General features: G+C 36.7%; 2 protein-coding genes across 2 annotated transcripts in view; both read right to left on the reverse strand.

The window, feature by feature from the left end:
- LOC136031967 (NADH dehydrogenase [ubiquinone] 1 alpha subcomplex subunit 8-like) overlaps positions 1–27,990 on the reverse strand; it is a 60,299-nt gene that overhangs the window by 25,190 nt on the left and 7,119 nt on the right. The gene's annotated exons all lie outside the window — the stretch shown is intronic.
- LOC136031966 (uncharacterized) lies at positions 3,482–16,269 on the reverse strand. Its single transcript, XM_065711981.1, has 2 exons — positions 14,845–16,269; positions 3,482–4,788 (listed from the first exon to the last, which is right to left on the reverse strand). Exons 1-2 carry the CDS (start codon positions 15,055–15,057, stop codon positions 3,646–3,648), a joined length of 1,356 nt encoding a protein of 451 aa, XP_065568053.1. The 5' UTR covers positions 15,058–16,269; the 3' UTR covers positions 3,482–3,645.

A 27,990-nucleotide genomic window follows, 5' to 3' on the forward strand; every position in this document is an offset into this window, starting at 1 on the left:
AACCATAGAACAGACGTTTCAACCAGCAACCAACAAAGATACTATATTTCACATTTTTCCTAAGAAGCATGATCACTGACGTAAAAAGGGGAAATGGGAAGGCGGTTAGCCCCACCGAAAAACAACACATTTTCTCGAATTACATGTTACTTCTTATTCCAACTATAATTTTTTTTATAGACCCCTCCCCTCACCTCGAAAATATGCACCTGATCACGGATATGTGATTATTTGAGTTTTCTTCCTTGAGGTGCCCCTACCGTGCCAGTGACCGTAGTATATGAGAACACAAACAGAGACTGAAAGTTGTAGTGCTCTTTTTGAGTAACACTAGAGAACATCCCAGAGCAAAGTAGCAATTTTCAAAAAAGAAAAATCAAAATATTGTTATACAAGGTGCAAAATTACTTCATTCTAAATTTAACCATGAGTTACTAGCACAAGATAATTTGCATAACTTAAGGAACTCGGATCAAACACCCATTAGTGAATGCTATCTTGATGCCATAGGTGTCTTTTGATTTTTTTTTTCTTTTTAAATGCTCCAAAAAATTTAATGACAGAAGAGGGGAGCAGAGACATGCTTTTGTTCTTCCTATTTCAACATGGTTTTTTTCCCCTGATCGGCTATCAAGCATGGACGCGATAATACATTTTTTAATGCTAGAAATAGCTACCCAATTCTTAAAAAGTTAATAATTGGATTTTGAACCGCTTAAATTTTACGTTGTATTAGGGTTTCGTGAGCTAGCTTCGGGAAAGTAATAAGGTTTCCAACTCCAAAAATAAATCATTTCTCTGAAAAACAACATAGTTGAAGGTTAGATAAACGAATTACTTCTAGATTCAACACAGCAATGGATATTATTAATTTCGGCAACAATCAAAAGTTCAGTGTGACAAATATCTAATCAAAACTTGAAGTCATACAATCTGAAATAATACCAAAAATTGGCCCAGGGACTGACGGATAGAAGTTTCAGCAAATCAGAGTTAAACAGTTTTTCGGCCAATAACACACTTCCCTTCCTTAATGAAATTTTCACGTTCCATTTCAGGGCCGTGATTTTCTATGGCACAGGGGGCAAGTGCCCCTCCCAGATCTCGGTTTACTTGATCATGTCTAAATCACACTCCAATGCCTCCTCAGCTCCCCTTACTTTCCTCTTATTCTAGCAAGGTCTTTCACCCTGGAACTTCTTGTACAAACCTCTTCTCTCTTCTACCAAGCTTAAAGTGTTTTCACTAATTTTCCTTGCTATTTTTCTGACTTTCTTCCCAAGCACATCTTCCGCTACTCTGCAAATCCTTTTCCAAAGATTTTTCCATTTATCTTCTACATTTCATTTTCTAAACTAGTTCTTTTCATATCTCTCTTGGAAAATTCATCTCAAATTTTTATTCTTGAGTCTATCAACGTCACATGTACCCGGAAGAAAGCAACCCTTCCTAAATTTCAGCTTTCAACAAACTCTAGACGCTACTAGATGGTTGATGGATTAACATCAATAGCGGCACTCTTATATATTCTAGTGCCCTGTATAAATCCAGACAGTGTTCGATTTACAATAAAACAACCAATAAGGTTAGCCGCCATACCAATATGTGAGCACCATTTTAACTTTTGGGCCAATTATGATGAAATAACATATTGGTAATAACTACATTATTTACCTACAAAAGCGTAGCAGTCTATTTCTATTGCTATTTTCATTTTTTTCGATACCATTACCTAAGCTAGGATACCTTCTATCCCAATTTGTACCAATCTGGACCTTGAAGTGCCCCTCATAAAAATGCCATATTTGTGCCTGAGATATTGTCTATTTGTTCCTGTAACTACATGTAATATCCATATGAATTCATACTGCCTCCTTCACACGGTTATATATTATAAGATTATATATAATTAACACCTTGCACTTTTTCGTTATAAAGAGTGAACTAGAACCTTATCATTAGTAGCTCCTTAACCTAAGCAAACTTGGAAGCTTCTTTATTCATCACGAGCCCTACTCCCGCTCTTCCTATCTATAACTAACAGTATTTAAATAAATCAGCGTCTGGGTCATTCATAAATATATCTGGCTTTTTTCTCAAGGTTTCATCAAGAGCCCAACACCCCCTCTTCCCATCTATGACTAGCAGCGTTTAAATAAATGCGTGTCTAGGTCATTCATAAATATTTCCAGTGTTTGCTTTATAACAATAACTTCAGACATCACAATTTCATACAGTATTTTGTTTTTGTCTTTAATGAGAGCTTTTGATCTCTTTCTACATGTCCTGTAAGTTTCAAGGAAGTCGGAAAAAAACTACCTTTTTCGGATATTTCTGCTACACGAATTGATACTACCAAGTTTACTTTTAAAGACCTTGCAAGTTTAATTCAACTGAGAAAATAACTTTTGCGTCCGAATTTCGGGATCATCAGGGCTTTCCTAATGACATAGTTGGTTAACATTGTTGATCAGCAATCTATTCTGGCGAGACATTGTTGGCTAACAATTGTGTCCTAGCGATCAAAAACGGTTTGTTGACCAACATTGTTGGTGAAAACGATCCACACTTGTTGCTTAAACTTAAGGGAGAAATTTCAAGGAAGAATATAATGGGGAAAGTACTGTTTTTGGTCTTACAATTCTAGAAAGAAAAAAAAAACAGTTAGTTTGCCATAAAGATTGTTATATTTATTATTTACTTGATCTTTTACCTAAAATAAGACATAAGAAGGTACTTTTTTTATTATCCACCCTCTTTCTTCTATAAGGTACTGAAGTTTTTTTTTCGGTAGTTGATTAGAACTTTCAGGATTTGATCAGACAAAAGGGTGCATAAACAGTGAAAATTACGAGATCAAACATGAGTTTAATTGAGAATTGTAAATCACTGATTTTTAAAACATTGCCGTTTATTTACGACAATAACAAATTTTTTATGTTCTCTCGAAGATTATTGTTGATCCACATTTGTTAATAAACAAATCTTTTCTCGCGATTGCTGATCAACAATTCGTTTGGAACAAAAGGCTTATGGATCGATACAACATTTTTTTCTAGATAACTTTTCTTTATGGAGATCTACCTGGCGATGCCCATATTCACTGCAAGTTTAAAGCCGATCAGGGAAAAAACAATTTAGGGCAAAACGAATTTTTCACATACATTTGCAGTTACTTCAGCCAATAGTTATTAACTCTATGTCTCGTCAATTTTGTATGGAAACTGAAAAGGAATTTCAATTTACAAACATAAATAAAGACAAGAAGATGAAAATCTTTATCTGGAAGATTTGTTGCAAAAGCTGAGCCGAGTCAAGTTCACTAGACAAGGAGTATATAGAAATGACTTTAAAATCTCAGAGATTCCTTGGGAAGCAACTAAAGCAGAAGGGCCGAATGGGAGAGATATACTTGGAGAGGTATTAGCTTCCAACAGCTTAATTGTCTGACAATTTTCAAATCAAGTAAAGACGGTTAAATATATAAACACTTTATTTGGAAGATTTTTTACAAGACCTGAGCCAAGTTTACTCGATAATAAAAAGAAAGCTGAAATGCACTGAAAACCAGCAAAAATTTACGCTGTTAAGCAAAATAACTTTTTAAATACAACATAAAATTATGATAAAAATATAACGACGAGTTTAGACAAAGTCTCCTCCCTGCCGAGAACATCTAAATTTCAAACAACATCTACAAAAAACACAAACAAGTAAAAGAAAAGCTGCGATCGATACAGGAATGATAAACAAGGGTTCTAAGTCGGTAAATGGATTTCCCGTTTTTTCCCTCATGTCAGGATCACATTTGTTCACGTTATGCTGCGACGCAACTAATATATCATGATGTTCAGAACAAATACTTTCATCCAATAATAGCTCAAAATACGTAGAAGCACGACCAAGACTCACTTGTCTATAAATGACAGTGAACCAAGATAAATTTTTACACTCGCAATCAAAGGCATTATCAAGCACATGAAAATATTGAACTGAATTTTCATCACCTAAATCCATAGCGTTTATTCCCACTGTGTGAAACGTATTGCCTTGCAAAACAAAAATTACTGACGAATTTTCACTTCTGTTTCCATAAAGCCGCGAGAAAGAACCACTGTTAAATTTATTCACCTCGTTTCTACAAAATTGTAGTTCATTAAAAGTTGAGCCTAGAGAATTTGATTCTAATGTTCCTATTTCATTTTCAACAAAATAGGCAAAATTGGCACTGATATGAATAGCATCACTTCGAAGTAATTTAATTTTACACTGGAAAATACTAAAATTAAAAGATGTGAAAGATAACGCGTCAGAATTAATTCTATCTATATTACAGCTTGTGTTTTCTTTGTTACTACCAAGAATATGAAACTCCTCAATATTATCAACCTTCCAAAAAGAAAGAGATCCGAATTCATTCACTTTCACTGACTTCAGTTCCATCCGTTTAATTAGACTAATGTTGCTAAACGTCCTTGTTCTAACATAGTTCCAAGTGACATTATGAAAATAGATATGGTTCTCATCATGAATTCCAGTAAATGCCTCCGAATGAACAACTAAGTTTCCGATGTTTTCCAATTTAATAAGCCTCATAGAGATAGAATCACGTCTAAAAGCCCATTTTTCCACATTTAATGATGCTATATCTTTGAGATGGATCTCCTGACCTGCTTGGGATCCAAAGGAACCAGCTGATAGAGTAACATACAAACAGTTACTAATGGAAAAATGATTAACTGCTTTTGGGATTACAGTCCTTCCATAGCTTCGGCCAAAACTCAGAACCTGAAAAACAGGATAAGATAGAGTACTTCCAATACAATAAAAAAAAAAAAACTATATTTTAAAATAGATACGAGTTCTTATCTAAGTCGCAACACATCCTCATTGGGAAGCAATCGAATACAGGAAAGCCATTTTAATTTGGGGGTAAAATATATTTTTTGAATGTTTTTCTTGGCAAAAATCATAGCACCCGACTGTTTCAAACTTGGGGTTTGTTAGGGTTAGGGTTAGTTAACCATTTAGTTAACCTTTTAGGGTTAGTTAACCATTCACCTAAAAAAATATGACGCAGATGTGGCTCATCGAAGCTTAAAGTTAGAATTTCTCGAGACACATTATTAAAATTGAATAAATGAAACCAATAACAAGCTATACTGCCAACGTTCAACTACCCAATGTACAAATACACCCAAAACGTAGAAAAAAAAGCATTACTGCTACTCAAAGGTACTTATGCGCCCAGCTTTTATGGGACGAGGGAATATTTTCTAAGGGAATTGACGCCCAAAAAGGTATATATCGGAGAATACTCTGAAATCCAACTACTATGGCTGATGCTACAATGACTGACAGTCATCGTAGCTTATACTTCAGAGCTGATATTGTTTATATTCTTTGCTCAACCACGCAAATCCTCGATTCCCTTTTCCTCAGAATATCTGTTCGTAATAATAGAACCTTGCATTATCTTAAATTTGTATTCAATAGTTAAATAATAATCAATCAGTATAATCTGATTAGAGTTGCCTGGCTACATATTCCAAGCATAATCGCACATAGGTCTATTCTAAAGGATGGTAGAAATTCGGAGAATTCTCCCAAGGTAGGGGGGTCTAAATACTCCCCCTCACCACCCAAAATCCTCCCAATAAAATTTTCCTGCACCTAAAACATTTTTTTTTTGGAATTCCGAAAATGAGCTTGAAACCCCTAAAAAATGGCGAAGGGTTAAAATAAGAATAGCACCATTAGAATCAGTTGAACTTGGGATACCTAAAATCAGAAGACAATTTGAAAAATCGAATTTTTTCTTCTGAGGGGAGGGGGGGGGGGCTTCACACCAAAGCCAGAAAATGCTGCAATACTTGAACTTTGGTTTAAATATGAGAGACGTCTTTTTCCTCAAAATATTTGTGTTTTGAGTGGTAGATTGAGTTTTAATAGCTCCTTAATGAGGATACACTGTAAAATGATTTAAGAATAACCGGAGAATATTTCTTTTATTTTTCAGAATGAGTCCCTTTCCTAAAGAACATATTTGTTCTTTTATGATCCAGCCAAAATTTTAATACCTAATTTTTAATACCAGCCTAAAAATATGCATATTTAAGGTAAAATACCTAGATTTTGCTTACTGTGATGTATAAGCCAAAAGAAAGTTTCTAGAAGGAAGTTTTGACGGTACCCGTCATCATATTTCGAAAGTGTTGAATAGCGGATCGAATAATGTATTTATTTCTCAGCTAAGTAATTAATCCACGATTTAAAATATTTACCATTTTTTAACCATATTGAAAAATAGATGCAATATTAAAGCACTAAGGACACCAAACAAAAATATTTTGCCCCACCAGACCCATCTTGGCTCTATTCATACCCGAACCTCGGTTTCTAAGTATTTCCTTTTATTGTTTGAAGTAATGTTTTTAGGACAGTAGAACATTGTTGTCAGTACTTCCACGCTGAATCACGAAAATTAATAAACTGAACAAATTACTTAAACTTAACACCGTTTTCGCCCGTAAAAAGTCTAACACTAACAATCTGTTGGTTCTCAAAGACAGCAACATCTTCAAAGGAAAGTTACTTTTTCTTCCGCTGTTAACTGCCGTATGGTTTTAGCCTTTTCTTGTTGATTTTTCACCCGCATTTTATTTAGATTCCACGCCCGTTACTACCAAAAACTGCATTGCTGCAATTCAAGCTCTTTTCATTAATAACTGATTTTGCGAAAAAAAAAAAAAAATTCAAGATATATGTGGTTGTGCAAATTTCCGCTTAACCAATTTAAACAATAATATTTCATTTTCAATGTCCTTGATTTTCTATTGAAAATTTCGAGAATGGATCTACGAGCTTGCTTCTAAGGATTTTGTTTTTTCTAGAGTGTTTGATTAGCATTGTGACTATTTTTCTCTGTTTTTGATGACATACAAATAAAAACGCACTGTTTAAAAGAATTTGCTTTTTGTATTAAGGGTCAGATACGGTTAAACAGTTCATGGTAACGATGTGAGTAAGGAGCGACTCAGTACAATAGTAGCCCAAACTCTAAAAATCAGAATTTTGATAACAAAAGATGCATCGAAAGAATTGTTTGTTTTTTTTTATGATGATTCCACATATGTAAGATTCATTAAGTTTAATGTTACCCTTCAAAAGCTACGAGCCTGAGAAAATCTGCCCAATTTTCGAAAAAGGGGGCACACATTCCCTAAAAGTCAAGAAATCTTGTTGAAAACCGCATCATCAAGCTCAGCGTATCAGAGAACCCTACTCTAGTGGTTTCAAGTCCCCATTTGCAAAATGAGAAATTTTGTATTTATTGCCAGAAGAAAGATCACAGAGGCGTGTTTATTATGGTACTTGGTATTCACCAAGTGTCATATAGTGATCGCAAAATCTGTCGGTCTGTCCCGGTTTTAATAGTTTGGGCACTTCCGGATAAGCTAGGGCGATGAAATTTGGCAGGTGTATCAGGGCCCAGGCCAGATTAAATGAGTAATAGTCGTTTTCCCGATTCTACAATCTGGGGAGAGTGGGGGGACGGTTAATTTGGAAAAATTAGAAAAAACGAGGTTTCTTAACTTACGAACGGGTGATCGGATCTAAATGAAATTCGATATTTAGAAGGATATCATGTCTCAGAGCTTTTATTTTAAATCCCGACCGGACCCGGTGACATTGGGGGGGCGGGGGAGTTGGAGGGTGAAAGCTAAAATTTTGGAAAACGCTTAGTGGAGGGATCGGGATAAAACTTGGCGGGGAAAATAAGCACAAATACTAGATACGTAATTGACATAACCGAAACAGATCCGCTGTCTTTGGGGAAGTTGTGGGGAGGATTAATTCAGAAGAAATAGAAAAAATGAGGTATTTTTAACTTACGAAGGAGTGATGGGATCTTAATGAAATTTGACATTTAGATGGACCTCGTAACTCAGATTTCTTATTTTAAATCCAGACCAGATCCAGTGTCATTGGGGGGAGTTGGGGGACAAGAAATCTTGGAAAACGTTTAGAGAGGAGGAATCAGGATGAAACATGGTGGGAAAAATAAGCATAAGTCCTAGATACAAGATTGACATAACCGGACCGGATCCGCTCTCTTTGGGGGAGTTGGGGGGGGGCCTAATTCGGTAATTCGGAAAACTTAGAAAAAATGAGGTATTTTTAGCTTAAGAACGGGTGATAAGACCTTAATGATATTTGATATTTAGAAAGACCTCGTGTCTCAGAGCCCTTACTTTAAATCTTGACCGGATCTGGTAACATTGGGGGGAGTAGGAGGAGGAAACCAGAAATCTTGGGAAACGCTTAGAGTGGAGACATCGTGATGATACTGTGTGGGAATAATATGCACAAGTCCTAGATACGTGATTGACATAACCAGACCAGATTGGCTCTCTTTGGGGGAGTTGGGGAGGGGGGGGGGGGCGAATTCGGAAAAATAAGAAAAAATGAGGTATTTGTAACTTAAGAACGGGTGATCAAATCTTAATGAAATTTATTATTTAGAAGGATCTTGTGCTTCAGAGCTCTTATTTTAAATCCTGATTAGATCCGGTGACATTGGGGGGAGTTGGAGGGGAAAACCGGAAATTTTGGAAAACGTGAAAATTGGGAGATCAGATCTTGATGAAACTTAATATACAGAAAGATCTTATGTCTTAGATGCTCCATTTTCAATTCGAATCGGATCCGGGGACATAAGGGGTTGAAGGGGGTAAATATAAATCTTGAAAGCCGGAAATCTTGGAAAACGCTTAGAGTGGAGAGATCGAAATGAAACTTGATGGGAAGAATAAGTACAAGTTCTAGATGCGTGATAGACATAATTGGACCGGACCCACTCTCTTTGGGGGAAAAGGGGGGATTTCCAGTGCTTTGGCGAGTTCGGTGCTTCTGGATGCGCTAGGACGACGAAAATTGGGGGCGTGTCTGGGACCTGCACAAATCGACTTGATAACAGTCGTTTCCCCGATTCGACCATCTGGGGGGCTGGAGGGAGAGGAAAGATCGAAAAAACTAAGGTATTTTTAAGATACGAATGGGTGATCGAATCTTAATGAAATTTGATATTTAGAAGGACCTCGTGTCTCAAAGCTCTTAAATCCCGACCGTATCCAGTGATGCTGAGGGGAGGTTGGAGGGGGAACGGGAAATCTTGGAAACCGCAGAGTGGAGAGATCAGGATGAAACTTGGTGGGAAAAATAAGCACAAGTCCTAGATACGTGATTGATACAAGCGGACTGAATCCGCTCTCTTTGGGGAAGTTGCGGTGGGGTTAATTCGAAAAATTGAGGTATTTTTCACTTACGAACGGATGATCAAATCTTAATGAAATTCAAAATTTAGATGGAACTCATATCTCAGAGCTTATGTTTTAAATTTCCACCAGATCTGGTGACATTTGGGGGAGTTGGAGGGGAAAATCGGAAATCTTTGAAAACGCTTGGAGTGGAGAGATCGGGATGAAACTTGGTGGGTAGAATAAGCAAATGTCGTAGATACGTGATTGACGTAACTGGACTGGATCCGGTCTCTTTAAACTTACCGGTTTAAACTTAAAATGAAGAATAAGTACAAGTTCTAGATACGTGATAAGACATAATTGGACTGGACCCACTCTCTTTGGGGGAGAAGGGGGGGGGGTTTCCAGTGCTTTGGCGAGTTCGGTGCTTCTGGATGCGCTAGGACGACGAAGATTGGTAGGCGTGTCAGGGACCTGCACAAATTGACTTGATAACAGTCGTTTCCCCGATTCGACCATCTGGGGGGCTGGAGGGAGAGGAAAGATCGAAAAAAAGAGGTATTTTTAAGTTACGAATGGGTGATCGAATCTTAATGAAATTTGATATTCAGAAGGACCTCGTGTCTCAAAGCTCTTAAATCCCGACCGTATCCAGTGATGTTGAGGGGAGTTGGAGGGGGAACGGGAAATCTTGGAAAACGCAGAGTGGAGAGATCGGGATGAAACTTGGTGGGAAAAATAAGCACAAGTCGTAGATACGTGATTGATACAAGCAGACTGAATCCGCTGATGGGGAAGTTGCGGTGGGGTTAATTCGAAAAATTGAGGTATTTTTCACTTACGAACGGGTGACCAGATCTTAATGAAATTCAAAATTTAGATGGAACTCATATCTCAGAGCTTTTGTTTAAAATTTCCACCAGATCTGGTGACATTGGGGGGAGTTGGAGGGGAAAATCGGAAATCTTTGAAAACGCTTGGAGTGGAGAGATCGGGATGAAACTTGGTGGGTAGAATAACCAAATGTCGTAGATACGTGATTGACGTAACTGGACTGGATCCGGTCTCTTCGCGGAAGTTAGGGGGGTTCCAGTACTTTGGCAAGTTCGGTGCTTCTGGGTTTCACCCCAGTCTGCGGGGAAAGGGCTGCAAGTTATGGAATTCGCCTATTATTTACATATAGTAGCCTATTTGTTATTGGAAAGTATACAGACATTTTTTGCGAGGAAATTTGTTGGGGGGGGGGGGAGTTTCCAGGGGAACTTTTATAGGGGGAGGGGGGGGGGGTCCTAGAATTCATATACGAAATTCATTTTATTTATATTACTTTGTCTTTGGTGGCTAAATTTTACATGTGAAGATGTTTAGAAATTTAATAAGAAAAAAAACAGACAATTTTTGTCAACTGAAAGTAAAGAGCAACGTTAAAACTTAAAACGAGCACAAATTATTCCGTATATGAAAGAGGCTTTCCCATCCTCAATACCAAACTCTTTACACTAAAGTTTGACCTTTTGCCCCAGTTCTTTAAGAACGACTCCTGAAACACACTAAGTTCAATAAGGATCAGAAGCTTTTTTGAAAATGCTAAAAAACGTTAGCGCAAATAGCGGGATACTGAGGAACCCTTCAATATACGGTATAATTTCTGTTCGTTTTAAGTTTTAATGTTACTCCTTACTTTCAGGTGAAAAAAAACTTGTTTTTATTTAATACGTAAAGGGAACTTGAGACTTTTTCATGTGGGTTGTTTTTATAGACTGTGCCTACTTTTGCTATAAGCGGTGTTTATGCGGAGGCTTTCCAGATGCTATATATTTTTCCATTCTTACCATCTTAAAGTTAAGTGTTAGGATACCCCTCGGGACACCTCTTGCCCCAGGCTATGGAGGGTAATTTTGTCAACCCCTGAGGCATAGTTCTTCCACAGCCCCCGGCAGCAAGGGCTGTGAATTATGCAAGCTACCTATCGTTAATATATACGATTTTATGGAAGGGATGGTCATTAATACATAGGAAGGGGCTCATCCGAATGGCAGTAGAAAGTTCTAGATCCCTTTTTATGCATAAGAAATAATCGGAAGGCTGCCAGCACCCCTCCCATCACACGCCCTTTTCCCCAAAGTTCATCCGATCAAAATTTTGAGATACGGTAGCTATTTTTTTCAAAGTAGTCCAAAGGTAAAAAACCATGCCTCTAGGGCTGACAACCACCCCACTCCCACCCCCAGAAAAAGAGCAGCGTGTTATACAAGTTGCCCATTGTTGACATATAAGGTCTTTTTATTGAGAAAAGAGGGAATATTTGATCCTGGATCTCCAAAAATCTTAGAGCATTAAGGTGAAAATTTATGAAAAATTGAGAATGATACCAAACACAACAAAAATACACTTTGTCCTTGGTGATTGTGAAAAGGAAATATCAGCAATATCTAAGGAAATATTGATGGTATTAGGTTTAAACTTTCAAGGGGCCTCCACAGTCCCAGGGCAAGAATTGTAAATTACCGTATGCATTTATAAATTGTTTACATCCAGGATTTTATCATTAGGAAAAGGGGAAAGCTTTGGAGGAAAGATTCTGGGTACATCGGAAAAGGTCAAGGGTATTGAGGTGAAGGAGAATGTTGAGGGATATCTTTAATTAAATTAAAAAGCAGTATGAGCATCCAGTTTATCAAAAAGACGAATTTGTATTATCTCGAGAACGGCTGAAGGAATAAAGTTAAAACTTCCAGGAAATTTTGAAGGGGAAGTTTTAAAGTGGTTCGATGGCAGCCAGCCCCCTCCAATACCCTCTTTAGCTGCCTTCTCTCCAAAAACATTCAATCAAAATTTGAAATAGCCACATCGTTGAAAATACTCTAAAGGTCCAATAACTATGCCTATGCTGATGACATAACACCCTAAGGCTTTGGAGAGGAACGCATAACGCAATCAAAACATACTTTGTGCATGCTAGTTGTCAAAAGGGCGTATCAAAAATATCAAAGGAACAGCTGATAGTTTTAAGTTGAAACTTACAAGGTACCAGTATGTTGAGGGAGATGTTGAAAATTGACTGGAGGGTTGCAAGCCTCCTTGCCCTTTTTAGATGCCCCACTAACACTAATCAAAATCTTGAAGAAGCATTTTCGTTCAAAACAGGCAAAAGATCTAGCAACTATGGTTCCAAGGATGCAATACCCCCCCCCCATAGTCGCCGAGGCGAAAATTATAATTATATATTTAACTCTTTTTTTTTATTACAGGATTAATCGTTTGGGAAAGTGGGAATGTTTGATTCAGAGTTTCTTCGAAAAGATTCTGTGTATTAAGACAGTCAAAACAAAATCAAAACCCACTATATCCAGGAGGACTGTCGAAAGGGTAAAATATGAATATCTAAGGAACGACAAAGGGTATTAAGTTGGAACTTTGAAATCATACTGAGAGTGAAGTTGAAAAAGGAACGGAGGGCAACCAGCCCCCCTCCCCCTCAGGCCCTTTTAGGTGCTCCCCTTTATTCTAACAGAAATCTTGAAAAGCCACTATATTCAAAATAGTTACAAGGTCTAATAGTTATACCTCCAGGGATGCCATGCCCTCACAGCTACTGGGGCAAGGATTGTAAATTATCCGATTTGTCCATTTATGACTTGCAGGATTTGTCATTGGGAAAGGGGGAATGTTTGATCCTGTGTATGTCCAAAAGAATAAGGGTATTGAGATGAAATTTCGGGGAATGTTGAGCTACATCAAAAGACACTATCTGCATTCAAGTGATTAAAAAGGCTTATCTGCAATATTTCAGGAACGGGTAAGGGGTTACTAGATGTTTTCCAGAGAAATTGTCAACGGATGGTTCTGGGTACCCGGCTGACGGACCGTATTTCAAACAGTGGGTTGTACGAAAAATGTGATTCAATCCCGTTTTCTAGGGCTATATGAAAGAAAGGTTGAGATGGCTAGGTCACGTTCTGCGGATGAAGGATGACAGATTGCCGAAGATTGTCCTTTTTGGCCAACCAACTGGGGCTGCACAGAAAGCAGGTCATCGTCTGGGGTGGGAGGATGTCATAAATAAAGATTTAAAGGAAATGGGAACTTCCTGGGAAGGTGTAAAGAGGGAGGCCTTGAATAGATTAGTTTGGAAGAGGAGCATACGTAGCTGTGTTGGCCTCAGGCGGCTTGGTGCTGGAGTGAGTTAATAGTGGTAGTAGTAGTAGTAGTAGTAGTAGGTAAGGGTATTAACTTGAAACTTTCTGGGCCACTTCTACTACTACGGCTGCAAATGTGACTCTTCGTCTGTGACAATGACTACTTCTGACTGCGACAATTTGTGACTGCGGCTGCAACTGGTACTATATTTACTTGGGACCCCTTTTAGGGAACGCTGAAGATGTTGAACCATAGCATCTGGTCACATAATTAATATTTCAGGAACGGCTGAGGACATTAAGTTGAAACTTTCAGGGTATGTTTAACAGTGTTTGAACCTTCAATGTATGCTGAGCGGGATATTAAATTAAACCACAAGACCTTTTTTACATCTAGTTTATCAAAAGAGAAAATCTGCAATATCTTAGAAGTGGATAAAGGTCAGAATGTTCAAGCAAAAGAAACTATGTGCATCTCGGTGGTCAGAAAGGTTTATTTGAAATATTCTAGGAGCAGCTAATGACATTTAATTGAAACTTTCAGGAAATTTTAAGGGGGCAACTGAAATAAATCCAAAGCCAATTACTATAACTAGTAAATTAGAATCGGATATCTTAATTATTATGCCAGAGACAAGAAAAACTGGAGAAATATTCGTTATATTAACCAAAAACAAAACTTTGTGAATCAAATACGTATTTAAAAAACTTTCCCCAAAAAGAGATTTTTCAGAGAAAAGTAAAGAGCTATATTCAACTTAAGAACAGCAGATAAATCCCTATAATACTTCAAACTCAAAATAAACGGTAATTTGGCCTACTAATCAAGAATAAATGAAACCCAGAAAGAACCGAAATTAAAATACACGGTCATAGAAAACATAGAAATAGCAGGTACTAACATAGGTGAACAAATAAATCTTAAAGCGAGTAAAATAAAATTGAATGTTAAAGTCAAACTTAAAACGAACAAAAATTACTACAAACAGAAGTTTGGCTACTGTCTCCCCCCCTTCCCTAACCGTAAAGGTCAAAAACACCTAATTTTTACGAAAAAACAAAACATACAAAATTATAACTACTGTAAAAACGAGAGTGATGCAATTTTTTTCGCTTTCTGATTTTGATTCTTTACCCTCAATTTACACCTTAGTTCACCTCAACTTGAAAACCACCCTCAGTTTACAGAATTCCTAGTTTCTCTGCCTGGACTTACTATGTCTACTACTAGAGACTCGTTGCAACATTAATTTACATGAGGCCAACACATGCAGACCCGTCTCCTTCATCCTACCTGGTTTAAGTTTTTTGCTGTGTATAACTCCCATGTTCCCTAAAATTTAAGTTATCCTTCTATCATTTCCTTATTTACACTAAATCTGAAAGTCAGATTGTGACACTGGTCAGAGCACACAACTTGGTAAAAAAAAGTGTTTACATACCTTGGTTCTCCTTGTGCATCGACACTCAATATTCCAAAGTTCTTGCACTGTTTCACCTTCTTTCACTTTGACTGTCCAATTACGAAACTCAAAATTTTGAGACCCAGTCAGCTTATCACACTTACAAATTCTAACATTACAAACAGAATATTCTGGTTCGACAGCTAGTACTGACAGCTTGAATTCTAATAGAATTATTAAATATAAGAGCATATTTCTTCGATAGTAGAAAAGAAACTAGTATTGACGTTTCTGAATGTGCTTCGCAAGGGAATGCCGGGGAAACACTGAGACCTTTGGACATGCTTATAATGTCTCCAACCACAGGCTATGAAATTTACCAAGCAATAAAGTGAGGAAACGGCGGTATAGTTAGAGCTACATAGAGCAAAAAGCAAGTGGAATAGTCGTTGTTTAGGATCAAGACATTTTGTTATGAGAGGGTTGAGGGAGGGTGTAGTGGGAACGTACCCTTCTATTTTAATCTATTTATCGTTTAGTTAAAAGATCAACCTCCGTGTATTCTATTCATATGGACAAAACTAACCACAAAATTTATTGAAAGTACAACCATCAAACAGTTTGTGGTAACGAACTATAAATAAGATGCGACTAGAGCCAATAGTAGCCGACACTCTAAAAAGGGACCATAATAACAATTAATACATAAAAAAAAATTCACTTCTATGCTGATTTCGAAAATACAAAAACAAAATATATTGAATTTAATATTATCCATCAAAAGCTACAAGCCTGAAAAAAAGGGCAAGCGATCTTAATGAAAATCACATCGTTAGATTCAGTATTTCACAGAGCCCAACTGTAGAGGTTTCCTGCTTCTATCAATAAAAATATGGAGTTTCACATTTTTCCCCAAAAGAAACATCATGGATGCCTGTTTATCTGTTTCTTTTCCCCAGGAATGATCCGAACCCGATGTTCCAAGAATATCAGAAGAAGGCTCATTCGAACAGCAAGTTAAAATTCCTATTACCTTTTTTGAGTGACCAAAAGGATCATGCCACGGGAAAATGGCGCTTTCTACCAAATTGCAGTTCCAAACTAGGATTTTGCCCCAAAGGGGACCAAGCTGTTATCGACTAGAAATTCTGAGATAGCCTATCGATTTCAAAATATCAGAAAACTCCATATTGAGCTTCCCAGTTGAAGAAAAGGTAATACCACACGGTGGCATAGTCATTCCTAAAAAATCAAGTAGTCAACAAGATGACAAATAATTAATATACACATTTATCTTAATGCTTGATTTAACTAAATTGATTCACTTGATTTTTCAAAATTACGCTAAGTGTTGTATAATTGCACACAAGCTATTATAAGGAAGGAGTAGTGGGTCATTGTGCAGGCAAGGGGGAGGGGGTGAAAGATGCCTAAAAGAGCGCATTTCAATGCTCAAATTGTCTAGCTCTTCACGAGCCTTCAGATAAATATAGAAAGGTGTGTGTCTGGGGAGGGGGTTAGGAATTAATTTCTTATTTCCCTTCATTTAGACTAAGCCTCAACAAATTCTTAAAAAGTCTAATTTTAGCGCAAAGAGCGGGGGGTTGAGCAAGGGGTAGCTCCCCCTCATTAACGGGATAGTACCTGTTCCCGAGTACCACATGTGGACAATGGGAGAATTGGATAGCTTACAGTCCTTTTTCCGGAGAATATGGGGGGGGTTCTTGTCATCCCCAAAAACAGTATTGGACCTTTCAACTATGCTAAATCAAATTGCTATCTCCAAATTTTGATCGGATGTCTTTCGGGGAAAAGGGGACTGGAAAGGCGACTATTTCCCCTCCAACATTTTTAGTAAATAAAAAAGACACTAGAACTTTTGATTTCCATTTGAAAGAGCCCTCTCTCGGTCTTCTAGGAATGTTAATTAAATATGATCATCCCTGGATTAAAAAACAGATAAATAAGGATCCGTGATCTTTCCTCATACACTGTCTGATTTAATTTTTACGCATTTTAGGATTTAATAATTCATATACATCGGCATTTATTATCTTTATGCTATACAATTATTAATTTTAATTGATATTCGCTTTGTGCTTCATTTATTCTTCTATAGTAATTTATGGTCATTTTAAGTTTGAGTTAATATAAAACGTCATTTCTGGTCGTCTTGAGCTTAACATGTTTCTTTACTTTGTATGAAAAATTATTTTCGAAAAGTATTGTGTTTAATTAATTTCTAACGAACTGTGGTAAGGAGTGACTCGGCTCAATAGTAATTGAAACTCTAAAAACGGAATTTTGACACCAATAGTTACATCAAGAAAATTGCATTTGTATGCTGATTTTAAATATATAAGTTTCATCAAGTTTAGTCTTACACATCAATAGTTACGAGCCTGAGAAAATTTGCCTTATTTTAGAAAATAGGGGGAAACAACCCCTAAAAGTCGTAGAATCTTAACGATACAATATAGTTCCATCAGATTCAGCGTATCAGAGAATCCTACTGTAGAAGTTTCAAGCTCTCACCTACAAAAATGTGGAATTTTTTAATTCTTGCCAGAAGACAGATACGCGTTTATTTGGTCTTTTTTTTGCTTTTTTTCCCAGGGGTGATCGTATCGACCCAGTGGTCCTAGAATATCGCGAGAGGGCTCATTCTAACGGAAATTGAAAGTTCTAGTGCCCTAAGTTCTAGTTCTAATTTTGTTTTAATTATTCATGTGCGGTGAGCCAAAATCAAAACATACATTAATTTAAAAACGTTCAGAAATTAAAAAAAAAACAGTTTTTTAACTGCAAGTAAGGAGCGACATTAAAACTCAAAACGAACATAAATTATTCCGTATATGAAAGAAGTTGTCGCCTCCTCAACGTCCCGCTCTTTAGGCTAAAGTTTGACTCTTTGTCACAGTTCTACTTTTTAAAACAATAAAAAACCTTAGCGTAAAGAGCGGAACGTTGAGGAGGTGACAATCCCTTTCATATACGGAATAATTTCTATTCGTTCTAAGTTTTAATGTCCCTTCTTACTTGCAGTTAAAAAACTTTTTTTTTATATTTATTATTAGTAAAGACGGTGGGAGCAGTGAAGACGTTAAAAATAGGATAGCCAAGGCTCAAAGTGTTTTTTCACAGTTGAAATTTTTTTGGAAGAATAAGAAGATAGGGTAAAGGCACCGATGATTCGATAGTGCAGTTTTGGAACCACTGTCAAAATTTTCCTTCGGAACAGGATAACTCTGCTTAGTCGTGACTTCGGACACCATCCCTTGAGGCCTTCGTTATATTTTGACAATGCGAAACGTGGACACTATATCCGAGACACCCAGATAATAAAACAATATGCAATTTCAATCAGTTTCCTGTTTTCGACACAAATAAGCTCCCGACAATTTTTTTTAGCTATGTAATGTTCAAGCTGTCATTACTTGGTTATTTTTTGGCAAAACAAAGTAGAGCACCAATGCATCAAGATACATATGGTCTTCTCTAAAATGTAGCCATATTGGCTTTTTCTTGATAAAAATTAGTTAAAATGGCAGCTAATATTATATTGACGAAACTATGTTCAAAGTGTAGAAAATTTTGTCTTATGTAGTGGAATACCAGACCGACCAAAAATGGTCCCTGAGCCGAATTCAAATGTACATATTGGCTTCTATTATGAGATTCATTTCTTTTGAGAATACCTTGTCGAAATTTTCGACAGACAGCAATACGCCCTGTCGAAATATAGGTGACTTCGTCGAAACTTCACTGAGCATGTAAAACAGATGAGAAACAATTGGTTTCGAAATTCAAGGGTCCTCTGACGAAAATATAGCTGTCAAATTTACGGGCACTTTCTTTCAAGAACATTAATCTTCTTTTCTGTAAACGTAGTTTTACTGATTTGACGCTAGATACTAGATTTTTCCATCATCTGAGGAAATGCCGCTTGACCTCATGCTATGTTCATATTTTTAATCATTTGAATTGGTTGATCACAACACCCTAATCAGGGCTGGATCGACTAGGTGCGGGGCCTGATTGGATTTTTTTGCGGCGGGGCCCCCTCTATTTACATGAAAATGCAATATATATATATATATATATATATATATATATATATATATATATATATATATATATATATATATATATATATATATATATATATATATATATATATATATATTGTTTATGACGAAGAAAATTATAGTATGATTATCACTTTATTTAATTTTGTTTAAAATCTATATGATGAAAAAATTAAATTATTTCACAGTTCACTGGTTGACAGTGAGCTAACATCCTTATGTTTCTGACATGAGTGTTTAAGTTTTGTCATCTTGTCAACTTATCCAGATTTCTACCATTTTATCACCTTCAGGACCATATTATTGGTAAGACTACTGAAGCTATGAATCTTTACCCATCTAAAATGTTGTCTGCAATAAACAAGTCTGTGGAATTCTAGCTGGATCCAATGCAGGGGTATTTTGTCAAATTCATTCCAGCAAATTCAGGTCAGACCAATCTGACTTCAGATTTGTCACTCCATTCATAAGTTATAGGCCCTACTAAATTAGAGGAAAACTCAAATTTGTTAAAACTTGAAACCTCCTCACCCTATTTGAGATAGGGTTTGTGATACCAGAACTTGATATGAGCCCTGATCCTAGGCATCTTTGGTCTAGCTTTCATTCGGATCTGTTGCTCCATTTGCAAGTTATACTAAATTAAAAAGAAAACTTAAATTTTTTCAGCAATTAAAACCCACTCCCCCTTGTTATATTTGAGCTAGGGTCTTCATTCTAAGACTTTATACGTGTCATGGTCCTAGGCCTCTTTGGTTCAATTTTCATACAGATCCATCAATCCAGTCGCAAGTTACTCTGAATTAAACGAAGAACTTTTCTTTAGCAGGTCAAGCCCCCTCCCTCTTGTTCTATTTGAGCTAGGGTCTTCATGTTATGTGTCTCATGGTCCTTGGCACCTATGGTTCAATTTTCGTCCAAATCCGGTCGGCGGTTCTCCTGCTATGCTCGATTGCACAGACGGACGGACAGGTTTGGCAACGTCTTAGGTAGCCATGTTGGCTCATTGGATCCCAAAAAAGGAAAGAATTTTATATCATCATCCAGGCATCATCACCTATTTTGATGGTGAAAAAAATCCATCAAGAGAGGTTTTGGGGATTCGTCTGTCTGTATGATCGAGTATAGCGGGAGAACCGCTGGTCAGATTTGGATTAAAATTGAGCTTAATTAGGGTGATTAGGGCGATTCATAGCGCGTCTGAAATTTCAAACAGTTCGTGGTAACGAGCTGTAGTAAGGAGCGACCCGGCTCCTTACTTATTTTAGGAAATAGGGGTAAAAACCCCCTAAAGGTCTTAGAATCTTAACGAAAATCACTCCATCAGATTCAGCAAATCAGAGAACCTCAACGTAGAGGTTTTAACCTCCAATCAACAAAAATATGGAATTTTGTATTTTTGCCAGAAGACGGATCACGGATGCGTGCTTTTTTTTTTTTTTTTTTTTCAGAGGTGATCGTATCGGCCCAGTTGTCTTAGAATGTCGCGACACCGCTCATTCTGACAGAAATTGAAATTTCTAGTGTTCTTTTTAAGTGACCAAAAAAATTGGAGGGCATCTGGGCCCCCTACCACGTACATTTTTCCCCAAAGTCACCGGATCAAAATTTTGAGACAGCCATTCTATTCAACTTAGTCAAAAACCCAATAACTATGTCTTTGGGGACGACTTAATCCCCCCCCCCCAGTCCCTAGGGGAGGGGCTGCAAGTTACAAACTTTGACCATTGTTTACACATAGTAATTGTTAATTATGAAGTGTACAGACGTTTTCAGGGGGACTTTTTCGCGTTGGGGTGGGTTGCAAGTAGGAGGTTACATGGGAGGATCTTTCCATGGAGGAATTTTTTACGAGGGAAGAGAATTTCCATGAAGGGGGCGCAGGATTTTCTAGCATTATTAAAAAAAACAATGAGAAAATAAATATATTTTTTTCAACTGGAAGTAATGAGCAGAATTAGAACTTAAAACGAACATAAAATATTACGTGTACAAGGAGATTCTTCTCCACAATAACTTGCTCTTGACGCTAAAGTATTTTTAGTAATTCTAACTATTTATTCTAAGGCCTTTGTGATTCAGGGGTCATTCTTGAAGATTTGGGACAAAATTCAGGCTTTAGTGTAAAGAACGATGTATTGACGAGGAGGCGAACCCCTTCATATACGTAACAAAAATAAACAAATATAGAAGTTCGTTACGTAAATCAATTCGTAAGGTACGTATGTTTATTATTACCAAAAACGTTCGTGAAAAAATATTTTAAGTAACCAAAAACTGGAGGGCAACTAGGCCCCCTTTGCCCACCCAAGTTTTTTATCAAAATCGTTCGATCAAAACTATGAGAAAGCCATTTAGCCAAAAAAAATATAATAATATGCAAATTTCGTTTTAATTATTCATGTGTGGTGAGCCAAAATCAAAACATGCATTAATTTAAAAAACGTTCAGAAATTAAATTTTTTAAAAAAAACAAGTTTTTTAACTGCAAGTAAGGAGCGACATTAAACCTTAAAACGAACAGAAATTATTCCGTATATAAAAGGGGTTGACCCCTCGTCAACGTGTCGCTCTTTGCGCTAAAGTTTTTTATTGTTTTAAAAAGCAGAGTTGTGAGAAAGAATCAAACTTTAGCGTAAAGAGCGAGGCGTTGAGGAGGGGTTAACCCCTTTTATACACGGACAATTTCTGTTCGTTTCAAGTTTTAATGTTGCTCCTTACTTGCAGTTAAAAAAAACCTTTTTTTTTTTTAAATTTAATAATTTGAAAACTTGAGGCAGTTTCCTTGAAAGGCGTCGAGGGCGAGACATGTCGTCGAAGTATGAACCAAGACTTCATTTTCAAATTGTTCTTTACTTTCAGCACGCTGACAACCTTCAGCTAGCTGCCAAAAGTGTGGATTTTTGCTGCTCCTTTTTATTGAGCTTTGATTTCTCTTATTAAAAAAGTCTACAATTGACTCACTTGACTCCTTACTTTTAAAACTGATTTTTTTTTGTTGCCAAGGTTTTTACTTATTGAATTAGAGAATGAACTACTTTATTACCTTTTATCTGTTTTAAAGCCAATTCGAAGTTTGTTTTTCTATTTTCCCTATTTTTTCCACCATTCCCACATGTTTCAGAATAACCCTGTATTTTTTCAAACGCGCCAGATTTGACTGAACACTAATCGCTAGAAGTTCAATTCTACGTGCACTGTGTTAATCATGTCATGTGATCTGTCTGATCCAATCAGGAGTTTTTGACCGCAATTACCTGTTTTGATAGTCTTTTCCTTTCAAGCTGTTGCGTTGAAAATCAGTTCAGTTTATTTTTGGGGCTTCATTGGGTGTGTACCAGCCAAACGAGGGAAACAGTTAAAAACGGTAAAATGGAAATTCCGGTTCTTGATTAAGATTTCCGGGAGAGGATGCATTTATCCATATGAATATGATTCAAAATCACCTTCGGGAGGTGATGAGTATGCTGCTAAATTGATTTTGTGGTCAATTTGTCCATCTATTTTGAAGCTGAAAACATTACGACTATTTTTGGTTCGATCATCGCTTTCGCTGAATAAAGCTAAAACAAAAAAGAATTCCAGTTTAGTATTTGTTTCTGGAACTCTTTAGATATCAAGTACTGTCCTATAACCGGCCAAATAAATTCATTTGGAAATAGTTGAAACAGGACAGAATGTAACTCGAACAAGCAGGGAGCAGCCCCCAAGTAAATCATCTTTGTTGGCTACTTTTCCTGTGGGATAATGGGAGGATTCAACGGTGAATAAATATAGAGTTGAAGGGTCCCAATGACTTGTAAATAACACTTGCGTAGTTTATGGAATCTTTTTAGGTTTTTACTGTTGTTTGCCACAATTTGCTCGCATCGAAGATTGTGATAGTGTTCACATAATGTTTTTTATGGTACTTGTGTACATGATGGTACACACTCGAGAAGTGAAGTTAGGTCAATTCTAATGAAATATACCAAAATATAATGAAAATATTATACTTTAGAAACAAATTTGGGCCTTGTTTTTGCACATTAGCGGGGAGGGTAAAGTATAGCAGGCCTGCATGAAAAATGTGTTAGCGACAATTATTCTGTATACCATGAAGTAAGAATTGTTTTCTAACTTCATACTGCCCAAATACTTTACCCACGCCTCGTAATGTGCAAATACATAGCCCAAGATATATAAGTCAAATGGTCACCCATCACTTGTTTTCCACTGAGCGTAAGGTAATTGTCTCTTAATACAGACAGATAAAAATCGGTCTGTTCTGGACTGTGTACCATTATGTAAACAATTACCATTTTTCCTTCTGCTTTTTCATTTTTGACTTGCTCTGATTCTTGCTATCCTTTAACAGCACAGTTTATATGTTCTTCACTGTCATTTTTGGCACTCTTGATACTTGCTTTAGCGTGTCTGCTAACCCTACAATTCTTTGTTCTTCACTTTCATTTTTGATAATGTTCTGATTCCTATTGTTGCTTGTAATTCCCGTTGCTGATTATCGTCTAACTGCATATTTCTTAGTTCTGTCGGTCTTATATCTTCTAACCGCACATTTCTCTGTTCTTCGCTTTCATTTTGATTCGTTCTGGTCTTAATTGTCGCGTGTCTTGTAACCCCATATTTTTTTTCTTCACTTTCGTTTTTGAGTTGTTGTGATGCTTGCTGCCACTTATCTTTTAACTGAATATTTCTATATTCTTCAATATCATTTTTGACTGGTTCTAATTGTCGGTTTCGCTACTGTTTTAACTACATAATTGTTGTATCTTTTTTCGTTTATCATTACTTCAGATATTTTTTTCAGTGCCTTTTGCCTTAGTTGCTTGGATCGGTATTGTCACTTCTGATGGTCCATGTCAGTGGTTCTCAAATTGTGGTACACGTAACCCTTTGGGGTATGCAACAATGTTTCAGGGGTAGGTGGCCGGTCAACAGAAAAATAAAACAGCCCTTTGACTCTAGAACTGGTAATTTTATTGATATTTTAGCTATAGATTACTTAGTACTGGTAACTGAGAAGGGGTAACTAAAATGTATTGTGGGTAAAGAGGGGTATAGTACCTAAAAAAGTTTGAGAACCGCTAGTCTAAGTTGTTCATTATCACCCGTCATACATTTTCGTTTCTCAGGTCGTTCTCTTTTTTGCTCTTTTTTGTACTCATTTTGTGTTGAAGTTAATTTACGTTTGTGTTCCCTAGATATTATGAAACTGCTGAAAATGCCTTTTGAAATTTACATCACCGAATATAGGCACATGATTTTCTTATTGCTAAATTTTTGTTCTGCAAACGCTCCTAAAACGGTTCTCAAATCTATTTTCCTTGTGTCTTCACTTTCAGTCGACATGATTGCCAAACTATTTAGTCTATCCTGATTTAATGTTGATATTATATAGTTGTTTTTTTTAATTGGTTTTAGCCAGGAAAATGATCTCTCTCCAGAAGTAACGCTTACAGGACTTGTTAAGAACATTCAGAAAAATTAGAAAAATGAGGTATTTTTAACTTACGAACGGGTGATCGGATCTCAATGAAATTTGATATTTAGAAGGATATCATGTCTCAGAGCTCTTATTTTAAATCCCGACCGGATCTGGTGACATTGGGGGGAGTTGGGAGGGGGAAACCTAAAACTTGGAAAACACTTAAGAGTGGAGGGATCGGGATGAAACTTGGTGGGAAAAATAAGCACAAGTCCTAGATACATGATTGACAAAACCGGAACGGATCCGTTCTCTTTGGGGTAGTTGGGGGAGGGGTTAATTCTGAAAAATTAGAAAAAATGAGGTATTTTCAACTTACGAACGGGTGATCGGATCTCAATGAAATTTAATATTTAGAAGGATATCGTGTCTCAAAGCTCTTATTTTAAATCCTGACCGGATCTGGTGACATTGGGGGAAGTTTGGGGTGGGGGAAACTAAAATCGTAGAAAACGCTTAGATTGGAGGGATCGGGATGAAACTTGGTGGAAAAAATAAGCAGAAGTCTTACATACGTGATTTACATAATTGGAACGGATCCGCTCTATTGGGGGGGGGATGTTAATTCTGAAAAATAAGAAAAAAACATATGTATTTTTAACTTACGAAGGAGTGATCAGATCTTCATGAAACTTCATATTTAGAAGGACCTCGCAACTCAGATCTCCTATTTTAAATCTCAACCGGATCAAGCGTAATTGGGGGGGGGAGGGGGGGGGGGACCGGAAATCTTAGAAAATACTTAAAGCGGTGAGATCAGGATGAAACTAGATGGGAAGAATAGAAACCTGTCTAAGATACGTGACTGACAAAACCGGACCAGATCTGCTCTCTTTGGTGGAATTGGGGGGGGGGAGTAATTTTGAAAATTGAGGTATTTGTAACTTACGAAAGGGTGACCAGATCTTAATGAAATTTGATATTTAGAAGGAGCTTGGGCTTTAAAGTTCTAATTTTAAATTCTGACCAGATCCTGTGACATTGGGGGGAGTTGGAGGGGGAAACCAGAATTCTTGGAAAACGTGAAAATTGGGGTATTTTTATCTTACGAATACATGATCGGATCTTAATGAAATTTGATTTTTAGAAGGAATTCTTGTCTCAGAGCTCTTATTTCAAATCCCGACCAGATCTTTTGACATTGGGGGGAGTTGGAGGGGGAAATGTTGGAAAAACACTTGCGAGTGGAGGAATCAGGATGAAGCTTGAAGGATAGAATAAACAAATGTCCTTGATACGTGATTGACAGAATCGTACTGGATTCGCTCTCTTTGGAGGAGTTGGGGGAGGGGTTCAGTGATTTGGCGAGTTTGGTGCTTCTGGACGTGCTAGGACGATGAAAATTGGTAGGCGTGTCAGGGAGCTGCACAGTTTCGACTTGATAAAGTCGTTTTCCCAGATTCGACCATCTGGGGGGATAAAGGGAGAGGAAAAATTAGATATTTATAACTTACGAGTGGGTGATCGGATCTTAATGAATTTTGATATTTAGAAGGACATCGTGACTCAGAGCTCTTATTTTAAATCCTGACCGGCATTAGGCCTCTTATTTTCCTTTTTAAATCAATCTATTGATTCATATAATTTTGTTAGAGCTCATACCATATGATCTCTTGGCTCTTAGCTCTTCTCGCCTCGTCACAAGTGCCATATGAGCTCTTAGCTCTTGTTTATATAATGAAACCCTTTTCGTACCAAAAGCCTTTGAATTAAGCCTTTTGGAGTAGAAAAAGTGTTTTTTTTTTTTACAAAACCTGTAGAAACATTGGTACCTTTACCCTAGGTGAGCAAACCAAAATTAGAACATTGGAAGCTACAGTGATGACAGTGGTCAAAAATGAGTTTGAAGCATGGGGGCTCCGAAAAACGGACGAAGATTTGCTAGATGTTTTCTAGAGAAATTGCCCATGGATTCTTTTGGGTACCCAGCTGACTGACTGTATTTCAAACAGTGCACTGTATGAAAAGTGTGGTTCAATCCTGCTTTCTTGGGATATAACGAGAGAAAGGTTGAGATGACTAAGACAAAAATTATCTTTTCCTGTAAACCACCTAGGGTTAAACAGAAAGCAGGTCGTCTACAGCTGGGATGGGAGTAAGGCGTACAGAAAGATTTAAGGGAAATGGAAACTTCCTAGGAGGGTGTAAAAGGGAAGACTTTGAATAGATTACGATGGAGGAGGAGCATGCATAGCTGTGTTGGCCTCAGGAGACTTGGTACTGTGATGAGTTGTTAGTAATAGTAGTAGTAGTAGTAGCAGTGTTGTTTTGGAATTATTTTTATATAGTGGGAAACATGATTTGGCCTGCTAATTCCATGTAAATATAATTATTATAATGAATAGTTTAAATGATAAATACCATAAAACCAAAAATTGTTGACATGCGGAAATGTTGACAAAAGTTGTTGACAAGAGGGCTACTTAGAAAAATTAAAATATTTAGAAATAATTTATTTTTACTAGGGAAAAAGCAACCTGTTCACTATGCAGTATTTTCTAGACTGATCGGTAACTAATTGGGCTACTTTATCATAGAATTCAAATATAATTTGATTTAACTGGAAATAATCTTTATTTTGAGCTACGGGTTTTCATTTCTCATATCATCAAAAAAAAGGAAAACAACCACAATCATAGATCACTAAATAAAAAATGAATATGGACCTACAGATTAATATATTCATTCCAGAAAGTCACAATAATTTTGGATATATTGATGTTGACTAAAAGAGTAAATAAATTTAAAATGTACTTTGTTTTCGGTAAAGTGCAATTTCTGTTCTGGTTTTTAGAAAGCAGGGGTGCGCCAGCCCAACTCCTCTTAATTTCTGATCATTTTTGAAATACTATTAAACTTTAATTTGGTTCACCATTGATTTAATGTAGCTCTTTACTTTTCTTTGAATAATTTCTTTTGTGGAGAAGTTTTATAAAATCAATTTTGTCAAAATTCTGTCAGTTTGTAAATTAATATGTATTTGTTTTCTAGTTGATATAGTCTTTTCATAGGTCAAGAGAAAAATATTTTAATCTATAAAAATGCGGGTTCTATCCATAAAAATCCAGATTTTGGCTTAATATTTATATTTTAGACAAAATTTTGTCTAACCAAATGCTCTTTGACAATCTAGCTACACATAGTATCTTTTGATTTAGTTTTAAACGTCCTCAATTTTCCATGAAAATAAAACTTGGCACCCTACTCTGTTCCTAAGACAGTGCATCTATGTTATTTTGACCACCTGGATGCACTTACATATTTTTGATTTAATTATATAGTAAGAGCAGAAGTAGTAATAGTAGTAGCCCTGAAAGTTTCAACTTAATACCCTTAGTCATTGTACGGATATTGCTGAGATGTTGTGTTGACAGCCAGGATGCACATAGCGTCTTTTGATTTAGTTTTAAAGCAAGCAAAACTTCCCCTGAGAGTCTTTATACCTTATTCTATTCCTAAGATATACTGCCTCTGCAATTTTGACAACCTGGATGCACTTAAAATATTCTAATTTAGTTCAATAGTAGCTGTTATAGTGGTAGAGGTAGCAGTAAAAGTGGTAGTAATCTTAATAGCCCTGGAGGTTTCAGCTTATTACCCTCAGGGGTT

The sequence above is a fragment of the Artemia franciscana genome, chromosome 10 (assembly GCF_032884065.1).
Source record: "Artemia franciscana chromosome 10, ASM3288406v1, whole genome shotgun sequence".
NCBI lineage: Eukaryota > Metazoa > Arthropoda > Branchiopoda > Anostraca > Artemiidae > Artemia > Artemia franciscana.

Excerpts from the sequence above, each read along its gene's own strand:
- LOC136031966 (XM_065711981.1), bottom strand. The coding sequence starts at position 15,057 with ATGCTCTTATATTTAATAATTCTATTAGAATTCAAGCTGTCAGTACTA. Across the intron at positions 4,789-14,844 it reads GATGCACAAGGAGAACCAAG|GTTCTGAGTTTTGGCCGAAG; the intron begins GTATGTAAACAC and ends CCTGTTTTTCAG.